We start from the raw sequence: 16,495 nt of genomic DNA on the forward strand, positions 1-16,495 counted from the left end.
AACATTGATATAATATTATTTCAGGTATATATTTTGCAGGCATCAAAGAAAAGTGTTGAGTTATTTTTTAGTAGATTTAAATTATTTATTGTTTATTAGAGAATTTTGTGCATTAGAATTTTTTAATAATTTATTATTTATTTTGAGCTAATTTTGATATGTCCTTACTTGACAGTAAAATAACATATAAAAATTTGTTGGTGGGTCTAAGTATTATTAAGTTATTTATGGTCACATTGAGTATATATGTTTGATTTATTGAAGAAAGTAGATTACTAAAACCAATTAATAACTATTTTAGAGGTAATATATTTAACACTAGATTAAGAAAAAATAAATAATACATAACATATTATATTTTTATTAATCAAATTATTATAATTTAAATTAATTTTAACAAAATAATTTAAAATTATAATTTTAATCTTATCACGTGCATGCATGCACGGATTAATACACTTGTTACTATTATAAATTTTAGGATTCAAATTGAGTTAATTATAATTCTAAGAATTAATTTAAATTTAAATTTTAAATTTTAAAAACCAAATTAAATATTAAACCGCGTTAGCCATAATATATGTTTCAACTAAATAGTAAATACGATAAGTCAATAATATTTTACTATTATTTGACCTAAATATTCGTCTATAAATAGATCCCCATGGTAAATGCTTCATTGCACAACATACACATAAGAACAAATTATTAGCTACAAGCTTTGCTTATGATGGATTAGTTCTTGAGTAATATAATAAGTACCATTATATATAGACAGAAATTGTGTTACAAATACTAAATGACTAAGGCTTGTTTGGATGAAATTTTAAGAAAATATATTTTTTTTGAATTATTTTTTTTTTAAAGATTTTATGAAAAAGTAAAAGTAATTTTATGTTTGGATATCTCATTTCAAAAAATTTTTTTATTTATCAATTATGTTTGGGTATAATAATGTAAAAGTACTTTTTTTTGTTTATTTATTACATAAAAAATATTTTTTTAATTAAAATTTTTTTTTAAAAAAAGATGTAAACTATAGTTTCTCAAAAAATATATTTTTTTTTTATTTTTCTAGTGCTTTTACTTTTACTACTAGAAATTTGTCAAACACATTAAAAAATAAAAAGGATCTTTTTTCAATTAAAAAAAATATTTTTTTGTCAAGATAATGACACCCAAACAAACACTAAGTATTATATTATGAAAATATCATTAATACAACTCTTTTATTCTCATATATAAATTTTTATTTCTATTTCTATCATTTATTGATTATATTTTTACAGTATTTATAAGTTAGGTTTATTCATTAATTCATTGTATTAACACAGTATTTTAATGTATATTTTTTGTTCTTAATGTTTATGATTTTTAAAAAATACTTTTACATTTAATTCGATTTAATTTTATTTCTAATGTTTTTTATTTTTGTCAAAATTGTCCCTAGATTTATTTTTGTCTAAAACGTTAAGAACAAAATTAAAAATATATAGAAATAATTTTAAGATAAATAAAAAACGTTATGGATAAAATTAAATGAATCGAAAATATTAAAAACAAAACTAGATCAAATTAAGCGTTAGGAATTTTTTTTAAAAAATCGCCAACATTTGATAAAAAAATGTTTTACCCAAGATTTTGAAAATTGGACCAGACCAACTAGTTCGATCGGATTAACCGAAAATCAATCTTTTAGTTGATCCAGTTGACGTCCAAAATCGTCCTATAAAAAATCGGTCAAAGAATCGATCGAACTGGTGATTAATCGGCGACCCAAACTTAACTGGCCTAATTTTTTGAAGGATCGGTTCTCTAATCCGCATCAAAACGGCGTCATTTTAATCCCCTAAAAAAACCAATAGGCAGAAGCCCCCTTCTCCCTTCTTCTCACAAAAATGAACAATCCAATTATAATTTCTGTAAGATTGTAATCTTATCAAAGCGCAGAGCACAACCACGCCCCCACTGTCAGCCCCACTGCACCACTATTGGCAGTGGCGGTGATAATCAGCGGTGGCCATCCTCGCTATTCGAGAGTCTGCTCTTCTCCTCATTGTCATCAGAAGGTCGGTTTGGAGTTGCTGTTGTCGTCTTGCTCGCTCTATCCTCATTGTTGTCGAACTCTTCGTCAAGCATCCATTTTGAGCCATCTCTGTGTGTGTGTCGAGCTCACTGGAAAAAGGCAAAGTGCAAAGTTCGAACGTCCCTCTCTCCCGCAATGGACTCTTCTGCGGCCGTGGACTTTTTGCCGTCTCTTTCTGCCGTCGTGAGTTTTTCAATATTCAGTAATTTAGTTTAATTTTTTTATTCTGTTAATTATAATGATTCTGAATTGCTGTATTTCTAATTTTGGTGGTACTTCTAAAAATGGTGGCTTTGGATTATTTGTTTATGATGGAGTCGTTGGAACACTTAATGATGATTACGATTTATGATGAGTAGTGTCTTTGTTTAGTATTAAACTTGTTTGTTTAATGTTTTTTATTTGGTGCTAGAACATTTTGTGTTTGTTGTTTATGTACATTTTGATTTTCTTTAATTATAAACTTTGATGTCTGAAGTTGTTTATAAACTTTTAATGATAAATTATAGATAATTTATTGTATGAAATTGTGAAATTTTGAATTTTATTAGTTAGAAATTTATTAAATTTAAATATTTAAAATTATATATTGAATTCTTTATAATTTTATTTTATATTTAATTAAATTGATTCGATCACAGGACAATCCCGATTAGACCATTAAACCATTCAACCAATCACTTTACTAATTCGCTTCTCGTAACCTTAATTTTATCCCATTACAAGTGTAATAATCCATACCATGCACGTGATAAGACTGAAATTATAATTTTGAATTATTTTGTTAAGATTAATTTGAATTATAATAATTTGATTAATAAAAAGTAACATGTTATGTATTGTTTGTTTTTTCTTAATCTAGTGTTAAGTGTATTATCTCTAATAGTTATTAATTGATTTTAGTAATCTAATTTCTTCAATAAATTAGACATATATACTTAATGTGACCATAAATAACCTATTAATACTTAAATCCACCAACAAATTTTTATATATTATTTTACTGTCTAGTAAGGACATATCAAAATCAGTTCAAAATAAACAACAGATTATTAGAGAATTCTAATGCACAAAGTTCTCAAATAAATAATAAATAATTTAAACCCACTAAAACTTAACTCAACATTTTTCTTTGATGCTTGCAAAACATATACCTGAAACAATATTATATCAATGTTAGTATATAATTTTACGATCATCGACCGTATTTACTATACGTGACTCCTTCTTAAAAGTTATTTTACACACGTGTGTAGTCGGAAGATAAATTCTGCTTGATTTCTCAATCAGAAAATTTGAGAAGATATTGACATTCCCCTCGATCAGTTCATTTTCAAACATCTTTGTCAAATAATTCTTGACTGAACAATGAATTTTATCACAATGTAAAACAAATTAAATATAAAAGCTATTAGCACTTATAAAGCTATTAAATCGCACTGTTTTTTATTCGTACAAGGGTTTACTTATTAAATAAACTTAAAATACAAACAAAAAATATTTTTAAACTGGACCTAGCATCACTTAAAAGAATCATGAAACATAATCAACTAATCTTATCATCTATGAGAATCATTTCTATGTAAATCGTCTTGCTCTTGTCAAATTTAGATGGAATTTTCCATAACATTATAATTCTTACCTTTATTTTCCAAACTTTTTCATCACATAATCTACCATAGGTAATACTATTGATAGAATCGTAGCTAGTAGCCATTAGGTATGAAGAATAAAATATTATATATTCTTAAAAAAATAGAATGAATATATAAAAAATACTATAAAAAAATATAAATTGGACCTTAAAAGGATCAACTTAGATGAAAAATGAAGAATATATTCTTATTCTATGAAGTAGTCAAGAAAGAATAATAAATTAAAAAAAATGAGTTGACTCTTAGATCTAGGCTCACGAACCATAAAAAATACTATATATAGCCTTTATTAGAACAAAAATAATTATATAAATTAGTTATTATTGAGTTAATTTTTTATTATTTACGTTATACATCATATATTTGCCATAATTGAATAAGTCATTATCATATCATATACATTTTTATCATGATTAGAATCATAGATTTTTGTTTTAATTTTTTAAGGTAGATACCAATATCAACTTGCCAAAATTGACCATATCATATACATTTTTATCATGATTAGAATCATAGATTTTTGTTTTAATTTTTTAAGGTAGATACCAATATCAACTTGCCAAAATTGACGATTAATTTAAAATTATATTATAATGATTAAAAATTAAAATTATTGACAATTAATATAATTATGTATTAAATGCTAATTTGATGTATAATTATAAAAAAATATTGACAATTAACATAATTATGTATTAAATGCTAATTTGATGTATAATGATTGACAATTAATATAATTATGTAGAAAATAAAGCATAACAACTAAAATTAAATTTGTTAACTAATTGAAGCTAGGTAGGCAATATTTGACAATTATTTTAGTATTTAATTATTGATATCTAATTGAAGCTAGGTAGACAATGTTTGACAATTATTTTAGTATTTAATTATTGATATCTACTATTATTATTATTATTATTATTATTATTATTATTATTATTATTATTATTATTATTATTATTATTATTATAAATGGGTCACCATTAACGTAACAACTTACCACTAATAATATTATTGCGTAATGAATAAAAATTAGAATTGTATCAATATAATTAAAATGATTAAAAATATTTCTGATTGATAATTAGTTTAATAATATATTAAATATTGATTTTATATAATTATAATAAAGATATTTTTCTAAATTAGTATAATTATGAATTATTTATTAAATGCTAATTGTAATATAATTGTAATATTATAATATAATTATAATAAAGATATTTTATCTAAAATAAATTTAGAAGAGAAAATAGTGCTTTCATTTTGGAGAAAAAATGAATTCATGAGAAATTGATACCTTACTTTTATTAGTTGATAATGTATGAAATATTAATTTTATATAATTATAATAAGATATTTTTCTAAATTAGTATAATCATGCATTATTTATTAAATGCTAATTGTAATATAATTATAATAAATATATTTTTCTAAAATAAATTTAAAAGAGAATAATATTTTTATTTTGGAAAAAAATGAATTCTTGAGAAATTGACACATCACTTTCATTAGTTGGAGAAAAATCCAGTTTTAATATATTTCTCATTATTATATATTTTTCTCTAATCATATATTCAGTATTTTCTTTGCTTTGTTTCAGCATTTCGAACATGGGTTTAACTTCTCGTAGTTCTCACTTCTTAGTCATTCTATTAGATATAGTTGATAACTATTGAAATTCTTCGATTAATATAGGAAAAAAATATATTATTATTTGATAGAATTAATATGAATATATTTTGTTATTAAATAAACAAAGTTAATGTAAAATAAAATTACACGTAAAAAAAAAGCAAAGAAAACAAAATTAAAATAGCAAAAGTGATGAAAAGCTTATTTTTACAATTTTGTTCTGACATTTTTATGTATAGAAGATTAGAAAATAGTAAATTTCTAACTAAATTAATTTGTATTTATTTTATTCAATTTAAATAAGTAATAAATTATCTTATTTTAATTTATTCTTTAAATTTATATATCATAAAAATTAAATCAATTGATTGATATACATAATTTTAAATTGTGTGATACTTAAATATTTAATCAAATCAATTAGTTGATATAATTAATTTATCATAATGAATTGTATTTAACGAGTTAAAAAAAATTAAGAAACACTCTCAAAAGCGTCGACTCTATCATTAAATGTAAAAATTTGATTTTATATAATAGAATAGATAATATAATAAACGGCGAGGAAGAGAAAGATAAGCATTTTTGATCCTAGGTTGTTTCATTTGGATGTTGCAATGTAGGTATCACATTATTTTACTTATTATACCCTATGGATCCTTTTGTAACTTTATTTTGGTATCAATGAAATTTTACTACCTTTGAGTAATAAATTAAAATCTAAAATAAAAGTAAAAAAAAGTAAAGAGTATAAAATTATTGATTAAAATTTAATTTTATTTTTGGTTATTATAATAGATATTTTTATTCAATATACCAACACTGTACAAAATTAATCATAAAAAAAGAATAAAATATAAACAAATATACTGAATTAAGAGATAAAATTATATTTATTATCTCATTTTTACTTTAATAAACACAATAGAATATCATATACTCAACATAGCTTAAGATGCAAATTATAATTAATTATACTTTTTATTTTAAAATATTTAAAATTAATCTTAATATAAATAAAAATAATTTAATATATTGAATAAATTAATAGAATAATATAAGTTAACTATTTTTTGATCAATTTCGTTGTTTTTTTTTACTACCTTTAAAATCACGACTTTCTTTTTAATTTGACCATGAAATAAAATTAGAGTTGTTGGTCTATACCATTAAAAAAAATTAACACTATGCAATTACATCTATCAAACAATAGATAGCCGTGGTTTCATCTCCGATGTGGAGAGCTCCCCGCGTTCCAGGCTGGCTCCAATCCCAGGTGGACGCTCTCCTCCAGCGTGGCAACCTCACCTCAACGCGCATGTGCTTCCCTCTGTTTTCGCCGCTCAGCTGTCTCTTCTCGCTATTCATTGACGCAAGCTCCCTTTCTTCACGGATTTGGTTGAACATGTAATGATCAATTCTAACCCTAGATCCCTGGTCTCCTCTTAATTTTCTTTCCTCTGTCCTACGTTGTTTACAGACTGTTTTTTGGGATTCTGCTTCTCCACCGTTCATCGAAGGTTAGAAATTTTGCCATAGAATCTCAAATTGAAGCTCTCCAATAAATCAATCAACTACATTTTTCTGGGCCTTTTAGTTCCAAACATGTTTTCCTCTTCATCCTGTTTCTTTTCCTTCATTGTGTATCCTATCTTACATGGTTATTGTAGATTTTAATGTCTAGGATTTATGGATCTACTATTTTGCAAATTGTGTATCTGTTTTGGTGAATTTTTGGATTCATGTTCTTCATGTAAGATCCTAGATTTTAGAAAATAAATAATAAATTAGTTATGTTTATATGTATGATTTTATCTTTAGAAATATTACGAGACTTTAAAATTTAAATTAATTCGATTTTATATAAATTTCAATTATAATTAGATACTCTTGATTTACTAAAATTAATGATTTTTGCTTAATTAAAATTCAAAGTTTTAGTAATTAAAGATAAAAGAGAATTTTATATATAATTTAAATTAAATAATTAAAAATTTTGATTAATATTATGAACTAAAAAAAATATTTATTTATTTATCTTTAATTTTAGATTAAAAATATTTAATTAAAAATAATTTATAATTTAAAAATAAAATAAAATAAAATAATATTTTTAAAATTAATTATATTGATCAAATTTAATTTTAAATTAAAACTCTCTTCAAACCCTAAATTCTCAATCCTAATTTCTAATTCACTAATCTTAATCCTAATTTCTAAAGTACACACACGTAACCCCTCCCTCTACCACCTGTTCATTCTGCAATACGCCACGCTTAGCCTTCCTCACCGCCAATCCCTCATCCCATATACACCCAAGTCCCAACACACAGCACAAACAACAAATAAACAAGTACATGCACTGATGCACAGATACATATACAAAGAGAGAGACCCGAGAGAGCAGCAGAGCCCGGGAAGAGAGAAGAGAGGAGGGGCGACGCCGGCTGGGGCCTCACCGCCGTCGCCGTCGACGTCAAGGGCGTTAGAGGAGAGAGCGAGTTCACAGAGGAGAGCCAGAGGAGCGTGAATGAGCCAGAGAAGGGACGCACTGTTGCTCTGTGAAGACCACCACCGCCGTCGAGGAGCCGTGACGCCGTCGTATCGCCGTCGTGCTTCATGATCGCCACTGCCGTCCCGAGCCGCCGCCAGAGGAAGGTTGCTACCGCCATCAATCCCGCGTTGATGAGAGAAACGCGAACCAGAGAACGGAAGGGAAGCTTGCCGCCATACCATCACATCACCGAACCGCCACTGATAGGGTTTGGTTCCATCAGGTCCTGCCGCCGCCAAGGGTTCCATTTCCGGTTAGATCCTCCGTCGTTGATTCTGCCCGGACCACCGCCGTTGCTGGAAACCACCCCTGGAGCCGACCGCCAACACCATCAAAATCCTCCAATTTCACCCCTGTACCATTATGGCTTGCCGCTGCAGTTTCTGTTTTGGGGTGAGCTGCCACCAACAGCGCCACTTTCAGTCTGATTCCAATTCCATAATTCATAAATCTGTAATGTTCTACCCTTAATTCTGCTACATTTTATTCATGTCTGCATTCTTATTTTAATTTCATTAGTAAGCATATCTGTTTTAGTATCGCTGAGTTCTGTTGGAAATTGTCGCTGCTGCGAGCATAGTCGGGGTTGATGCCATTGCTGCCGTTCCGGATGGTATGGGAGATGCCGTTGCTGCTGTGAGCTCAGATTAAGTGAAATTGTCGCATTTAATCCCTAAGTTCAGTTAATCGAGGTAGGGGATTTATTTTAAAATTAATTGTTTTAATCTATGAATGCCAATGAAGTTTAACGAGTAATTGCGAATAATTTAAAAATGTTTTAGGTGACTAATTGATAGGAATAAGCTTGGTTTGAGATTGTAAAAATTGTGATTTGTTTGGTATTGAGATGAAGTTTTGGTGTTATAATTAGTTTATTGAGTTTAGGTCATGGCTGAGAATGTGACTGGTTTTGTTGTTATGAGTGATTAATTGATAAGATTAGTTTTGGTTTGAGGTTGTGATTGATATTAGTTTTCTGATTTTGATGGAGTTGTTGAAATCCTGATTTTGTGTGATTGTGATGAATTGGTTGAGTTGTGGCTGGGAAATGTGATTAAATTAGTGTTACTTGTTAAATTGAAATATGATGAGTTAATTATTGAAGAAATTGTCGCATTGATAACCGCTGAATGGAGTTGGATTTGAGTTTGGTTTGGGAAGTTATGAATCTGAGGGAGCCCACATGGGTGGTTGGGTGGTGAAGTTCAATTTTAAGAGGAGATGCTGTCCAATTTTTTGTAAAAATGCATGAAAAGTGATTTCATTTTAAAAATTTGATTTATAAGCTTATTTTGAGGAATTATTGATTTGGTTTATTAATAATGATTGGTTTGACCCAATAATACAAGATTTGAAAGGTCTGAATTTTATTAAAATAAAAAGTGACTTAGCTTCAAAGAAAACGTTTTAATTACTGAAAATTATTTGATTTCGATTTTTTTACAGAAAGTCTTGTTTTCAGTTTGATTTATTAAGAAAGTATAAAGTTTTACATTTAGTTTTTGAGAATAGATTTTGTTTCAAGTTATGATTTGAGTTGGGTTGGTTAAGAGAAAGAAGAAAAGAGGAAAGAGAACACGACACACGTATGATTATAAAATGAATAAAAGGTCACGAGAGGGTGACGGAAAGTAACTAGTTAGGGTGCTGATGTGAAAATGTTAAGCCGTGAGCTTTATCTATGAATGGTTGTGCGGGGATTCCCGTGTGTATGGAATGGCTTCCAGGAGAAAGTGGCACATGCTTCAGCTGGAGAATCAGCGCCTGCAAGTACTTGCAGAGGTCATGTTCGGCATACTTCAGCTGGAGAATCAGCGCCTGCAAGAAGTAGAAACTTGTAGAGGTTATGCCGCCGGAATGTCTTATCTGACTTGCGAGTCGGATTGCGTCGGGTGCGGGTCGAAACTGAATAATGAGCTCATTACCTGCGATAGGACTAGACATGCATCATCTTTGTTCGCACATTTGCATTTGGCTGTGTTTGGTTGTATTACTTCTCTGTGATAGTGCTGTTTGACTTGTTTGTGTATTGGTTTGGATCTCTTACTTGTGCTGTTGGTTCAGAGATGCATTGAGGTGTAATGTTGTGGTTGAGAAATGATTGTGGCTGAGAGATGGTTAATATGACTAATTTTGTGATTAAAATCTGTTTTGAGTTTAGAAATTTAAAGAAAAGTAATTAATTATCTAAAAGTATTTTCAGGGATTTGTTAAAATAGTCTTTATTGAGTAAAGTTAATTATTTGTATTTTATTTCATTACTTTTACGGCATTCCTATTCCCTACTGAGAACGTGTGGTTTGTTCTCACCCTAAAATCTTCTACCCTTTCAGTGCCACAAGTCCGAAGACTCCATTTGAAGCTGTGGGCGATTATTAATTTTTTTTAGTTAAGTTTATGTGTTGAGTTGCTTTCATAAAATTTCCTCGCCTTAGTTATTTAAGATTTTAGTTTATACAAAGGGATAGTAATTGTATCTGAGTTTCATTTGAATTATTTTGTATAATATTTATTTTTATTAATAATTTTGTGATTATTATTATTTGGTGATCTTTGATATATGTTTTTGATTGATAGAAGCAAACTTTTCCGGCATTTTTTATAAAACTAAAACACGATATCGAAGTAAAGGCTCAATATTAAATATTAAATAGGGAAAACAGGTTAGTAATTCCTTACTTTTGTACAATCATGACGCCCTAAAAGTTAGGGTGTTACACTTCACTTCATTCTTTGTAAGTTGCTGTTAATATGTGATTTGGGTTCATCATCTTCATTTCATCTTCTTCATTTTCTTTTTGATGTTAATTTGATTATGGTTTCTCCTTTTTGCTAGCTGTTAAATTGTTTGTTGCATGTGGTTTGTGCATTTTATAAATTTTTGGGGTTTTCACTTCATTCGTTGGAATTTCCTGTTAATTTGATTATGGTTTCTCCTTTTGCTAGCTGTTGCCACTCTCGCCTTCCTGCCTCGATCTTCTCTGTGGGTGTTGTGATCCCGATTCTTCCATCTCCACCGTGTGACCTGTCTTTCTGTCCTTTTTCTCGGTTTCTCTCTGCACGGTGTTGGTGTCACTCTGAAATCCTGGATCTTCAACCCAGTTTTCTTTATCCCCATCCAGTTCGTGTTTCTGGATCCTTTCTTGGATTATCCCAGTTTTCTCTATATGGGTACATTGTGCATCTAGGTGTCCGTCTTCCATCGACGTTTTCTGTCCCGAACGACCCCTCAGAACAGTATTGGTATCATCATCGTGTTTTCTATGATTTGCTTGATTTTGTTTCAAATAAATGCTAATTTACTAATTTTTATACTGTAATCTGTTGGTAGATGAAGATGTATAAGAGATCAATTGAGAATGGGGTTGAAAAGAAAGTTATCGATGAGAAAAAAAGTGATTAGTTGATATTGAATTAGTGTGGGTTGGTCTCAAATTTATCTTTTTTTGTGTGTAGCTTTTACTTTGTTTTTCAGCGTTCTTGGAGTTCCAGCTGAATTCTTCTCCATGATTGATAAAAGTTTGTAGCTTTTATTTTATTTTTATCTAGCTCAATCTTGATAAATTTGGTACTTAAAGGGGTGTTTTCATTTACACTGGTATGTGATCAACTGAGATTTGTGTTGGAACTATTCCAAAATCCAAAGGGCATTGTGTTTGAATTTGGATGGCTTGATTTGTTGGTTTGTTACCTTTTGGATTGATGCTTTTTTTTCTTCTGATTGTTAGTTAATTATGTGTTTTGAGAATCAATTTTATGCTTATTAGTTTGTAGGAATTCATCATTAACATTAATTAAAGCTATGTTAGTACATTTTCTAAGTTCTTCTTATGATTTGATACATGATAAATAGATCACTCCCAATTTGGATTGCAGAATAGTTCAAGTACTGCTAGAGGATGGGAACGAACGAATGGCACATCGAAAGAAGATCTAGCTTTGAAACTGAGTCGACTTCCATCGACGTTTTTTGTCCCAAACGACCCCTCAGAACAGTATTGTATCATCATCGTGTTTTCTATGATTTGTTTGATTTTGTTTCAAATAAATGTTCATTTACTAATTTTTATACTGTAATCTGTTGGTAGATGAAGATGTATAAGAGATCAATTGAGAATGTTGCTGGTTTTGGATCTGAAAAAGCATGTAGGAAGCTGTTTGGACTCTGTGATGTTAAACATCACAAGTCAACCGATTTACTCATGCACCAACAATCATAATTTTGAGCTGATTCTTTGTCTAATGGGGTCTTCTCTTTTGCATCCTTGTCTATGGTTAGCTATGATTATTTTGGAATACAGCCATCACAACTCAATTCTGTCACCTATTTGAATATTATTGCATAGTCATTACCTTTTAACTAACTTTTTCTGCAATGAAGATATTCAAATGATCTGAATTTTCTCTAGCAATATATTTGTTCTACTATGTATATGCTAGACAGCATTTTCAGTGTATAGAATCCGACCTTAGTGGAATCAAGATAGTATGTTCATACCATTGTCAAATAATTGTAATGTTTGGAAATTTATACATGTCAGATTGGTTACTGTATTTTTATTGTATGGCAGTGCTAGGGGTCGCCTTCTTGTTCTTTGCCTTGATCATGTGCAAAATTCAGATAGTGGTTCAATGACATTATGTTCAAAAGCAAGATCATCATCTCTACGAACTTCACCATTTCAATTGTTACATATGCTCCTAAACAGTTATAAGGCAGCAGCCCCGATGATAATAGTTCCGATGGGATCAAACTAGATGAAAATGAAGTATGGCAGTTCCGGTTTGCTTATGGCAATACATGGCAGGGAATGGTACTTGCAATCTGTCCTTATCTTGATCGTTACTTCCTGGCATCAGCTGGCAATACTGTAATTCATGAATCTTGCCCCTTTTGTCCATTTATTCTGTCACTTGCACACTGCCACCCCATCCTTTCTCAAGATTTTCTTTTCATTCAGTTGTATTTATGTTCTTATATAATCTACTCATTAAGATATTTTCTTGAATGCAGTTTTATGTTTGTGATTTCCCAAATGACAATCCCCAAAGAGTGAGAAAGTTTGTGCAGGGAAGGACACGTTTCTTGGTAACATCATTGACTGTACATTTCACTAGAATCGCTGTTGGTGATTGTCGTGATGGTGTCATTTTCTATTCCTACCACGAGGTGAGTGGTACTGCGGTCTCTATTGTGGAACCCCCCCCCCCTCTCTCTTTCCCCAACAACTCTTGCCTTCTTTTTTCTTGAAAAAAAAGGAAAAATAAAAGATAAATGGAAATAAGAACTCAATCTTTGAGGTTTACTTTTCATTGGATCTTCGTGGGATATTAAAGAGCATTTTCTGCATTAATATTGTTTTAGGTTTTCTGCTTTAGTTATGGATGCTTACACATTATTTTTGTATTCTTTTCCTTCTAATCAAATTTCTTGTTCTATGAACATCATCTCTCTCTCTCTCTCCACGTTTTCTTTAGTAATAAAAGTTATCCTATGTTTGGTATAGTAGGATAAAAATCTGCTTATCTTGATATGTTTTGAGGAGGTTGGTAAAGTGATAAAGTAAGACTTTAATCACCCTTGTATTAAGATAGTAGGGCTCACAAATAATAAAAGTTACAAATTCAAAGGTGATTAAAACTCTACTTTTCCACTTTACCATACCTCCACATTTTAGATGATCTTTTTCCCCTTCGTGACCAGAACTGTTTGACTTTTTTGGTGAACTGTTTCACTTATAAATTCTAATTTAGGATACGAAAAGATTGGAGCAACTTTACTCTGACCCATTGCTGAGGTTAGTTGTTGATTGCATTCTTATGGATGCTGAAACGGCTGTCGGCTGTCGTTTCGGATCGTAAAGGAAGCATTGCTATTTTATGTTCAGATCATTTGGAAGGTTAGCCTTCTGTTAAACCAGCTTCTCCTTAATGATTTTCTAATCTAGGTTCAGGTTGAAAGAAAATTATCGATGTGAAAAAAAGTGATTAGTTGATTTTGAATTAGTGTGGGTTGGTCTCAAATTTATCTTTTCTTGGGTGTAGGTTTTATTTTGTTTTTCAGCTCTCTTGAAGTTTCAACTGAACTCTTCTGCATGATTGATAAAAGTTTGTAGCTTTTATTTTATTTTTATCTGGGTCAATCTTGATAAATTTCGTTTAAGTGAATTTTCTAGAGAACTTTCTGCTTTATTTGCAAATTGGTTTCTTGAAACTTAGCTTATTACTCTAAAGATTTTGTGCCTACTGCAGAATAATAATATTTGTTTTTTAGTATCTATTAATTGAAAAAAAGAGTTTATATTTCTATGAATTTTTTTAGACTTTATATTTGATGGGCTGGTGTGGTTTGAGTAAGATATATGCAATTCACTTGAGTTTTGGTGGACTTTAACTAATTCTAAGAATTGATTTATAATATTGAATAAGATGTATAGCTTAAAATGAATTTTATGTTTTTTTAAATAGATAGTCACATGGGCTGGTAACATGAGGTCTATATATTCTCCTCCCGTTCTCCACTCTCGACTCCACTTCTCCTCTCTTGCTCTCTTTAATTTGTCAAAGCTTTGGAAGAGATGGGTTAGGTATCTCTCTCGAATGGGCAGAGCCATTCTCTGATTGGTTATAGGAAGAGCTGTTGGTATGAAGAAGATATTGAAGACAACTTAAGATGGTGTTTTGCTCTTAATAGGTACATTTTTTTAACTACTTTTCTTCCAAATTCTTAATTAGGCAATCCAAATGTATCATATTTGCTGTTTACAGAAATATAAGACCAATGTCCACAACATGTATCATATTTTTTGACATCATGTTCTATCTTGGAACAAAAGATACTAATTTGGAACTATTAGACAGCTCATTAGTCAAATCCTTTGTAACTAAAGATTGTGCAATATCTTAAGATTTATACTTGGTTACTCTTTCTGTTACCATGCATAATTATTTTTTACTCTTATTCTTTTTTTGTGTATTTGTTTGCAGATAGCTGAAACAGGTTTTTTACGCACTATTTTCCTACAATGAGTCTTGTTGCATATAAAAATGATCGCAAAAGGTTGAGATTATATTGTTTTTGTTTTCTATTAACGATTTCTTGTTATATATGTTGTAAAGATACTGAATTGAGTTGATTTAGACGTTTCTTTGGCACAAGAGAGCATTGGCGAAATGATAAAGAATCAAGAATTATGTTCCGCGCATACAAAGGACGGGTACATATTTAGATTAATATATAATTTGTGACTTTTTTTTTAATTACCATGTGATCAACAGGTAAATCATATAATACTGAATTAATAAAATTTGTGATAAATTAAATGTATGTGATAAGTCTCTTTTTGTATGTGTTGGTTCCAGATATAATAATTACTAAATATGGTGTCGAATTGAAACATGAAACTGTCCTAATTGATATCTGTGACAATTGTATCAAGCTTAAATTAAAGAATCGAGGAAAAAAAATTTGGATACCTTCGAATGAGATAAACAAGTTATTTACTTTTTAAAGTTCAAAAGCATGGTCTAGATTGGTTTAATGTATGTCACAAGTGGCATATTTTTTGTGGCTCCCGTGGATAGGCGAAATAATCCAATCTATATGGATTTTTATGCATCTCACTATATTAAAGATATTATTGGTATATCTTTGTTAAAAGTAATCCAAGAGAAGTTGGGGTTGAACTACTTTGATGGATTGGATGATGTTGCATATGGTATAGAAGATAATGGGATCTATGAGAATATGAAAATGTTAGTTTACTTTTTTTTTTATTCTTAATTATTGTTAGTTTTATACATCTTATATTTCAATTACTGTATTTATTAACATATTTATATAAAAATATATCTATAATTTACTGTGTAATATAATGTTATTAGTTGCTTCTACTATTGTCTATTTGTTTTTTCATTGTTATCATATTTAGTTTTTTTATATTTTTTATATTTTGACTAAGTATGATGTGAAAGCTAATCGATTTATAAGTTTGTATAATTATTGTTTTGGTTACTGTTGTGAAATAAAAGATATATAATAGAGATGTATAAATAGAAGACTCTAGTATTAAAATAATTAGCCCAATAATAATTTATATATATATAATAATATTATATGTTGTAATGTGTATATATATACAAAAATAAGGAAAAGTATTAAAAATAAAGAGAGAGAGATTTTGTATTTGTATTATTGCTTGTGTGTAATTGTTAGAGGCTTAAGCCTCTATTTATACACGTACATTAGGTAACTTTTTCAACATCATATTAAATGAAGTCATTCTTGAGAAACTATATATCATGGAAAATGGTCATCCACGTAAGGTATGATAAAGTATTCTTATAATCACAACACTCCCCCTTGGATGACCATTTAGGATTATGCCTCGTTAAAACCTTACTAAAGAAAACCCAATGGGAAAAAAACTTTAGTGAAGGAAAAAGAGTACAAAATCCTTTGTGATGGGGACTGCCTCATTAAAAACCTTGTCAAGAAAAACCCAATGGGAAAAAAACCTGACCAAGGAAAAAAGAGTACAGTCTCCCCCTCTTGCCGACATCATT

At 29.3% G+C, this 16,495-nt stretch overlaps 1 protein-coding gene across 16 annotated transcripts; it reads left to right on the forward strand.

Annotated features, from left to right (window-relative positions):
- Nucleotides 1-7,560: 7,560 nt before the first annotated feature.
- Nucleotides 7,561-15,141, forward strand: LOC107613792 (uncharacterized). Of its 16 annotated transcripts, none has more exons than XM_088497248.1 (10): nt 7,576-8,383; nt 8,468-8,622; nt 10,877-11,173; nt 11,807-11,925; nt 12,019-12,204; nt 12,502-12,801; nt 12,945-13,100; nt 13,685-13,830; nt 14,399-14,624; nt 14,918-15,141. In XM_088497248.1, the coding sequence occupies exons 6-8, from the start codon at nt 12,742-12,744 to the stop codon at nt 13,790-13,792; spliced, it is 324 nt and encodes a 107-aa protein (XP_088353374.1). In that variant the 5' UTR covers nt 7,576-8,383; nt 8,468-8,622; nt 10,877-11,173; nt 11,807-11,925; nt 12,019-12,204; nt 12,502-12,741; the 3' UTR covers nt 13,793-13,830; nt 14,399-14,624; nt 14,918-15,141. The 16 variants fall into 16 exon arrangements, with proteins under 16 accessions (XP_088353372.1, XP_088353374.1, XP_088353385.1 ...); XM_088497259.1 differs by having other exon boundaries at nt 11,812-12,204; nt 14,918-14,990; nt 15,072-15,141; XM_088497253.1 differs by having other exon boundaries at nt 7,684-8,383; nt 8,511-8,622.
- Nucleotides 15,142-16,495: the final 1,354 nt, after the last annotated feature.

Source organism: Arachis ipaensis, chromosome B8 (genome assembly GCF_059453495.1).
Source record: "Arachis ipaensis isolate K30076 ecotype BB chromosome B8, ASM5945349v1, whole genome shotgun sequence".
NCBI classification, from domain to species: Eukaryota; Viridiplantae; Streptophyta; class Magnoliopsida; order Fabales; family Fabaceae; genus Arachis; species Arachis ipaensis.

Bases quoted from the DNA above. Each gene is read 5' to 3' on its own strand.
- LOC107613792 (XM_088497246.1), top strand. From the start codon at position 12,742: ATGGTACTTGCAATCTGTCCTTATCTTGATCGTTACTTCCTGGCATCA. The intron at 12,802-12,944 runs GTAATTCATGAA...TCTTGAATGCAG, and splicing joins TGGCATCAGCTGGCAATACT to TTTTATGTTTGTGATTTCCC. The intron at 13,101-13,684 runs GTGAGTGGTACT...ATTCTAATTTAG, and splicing joins TTTTCTATTCCTACCACGAG to GATACGAAAAGATTGGAGCA.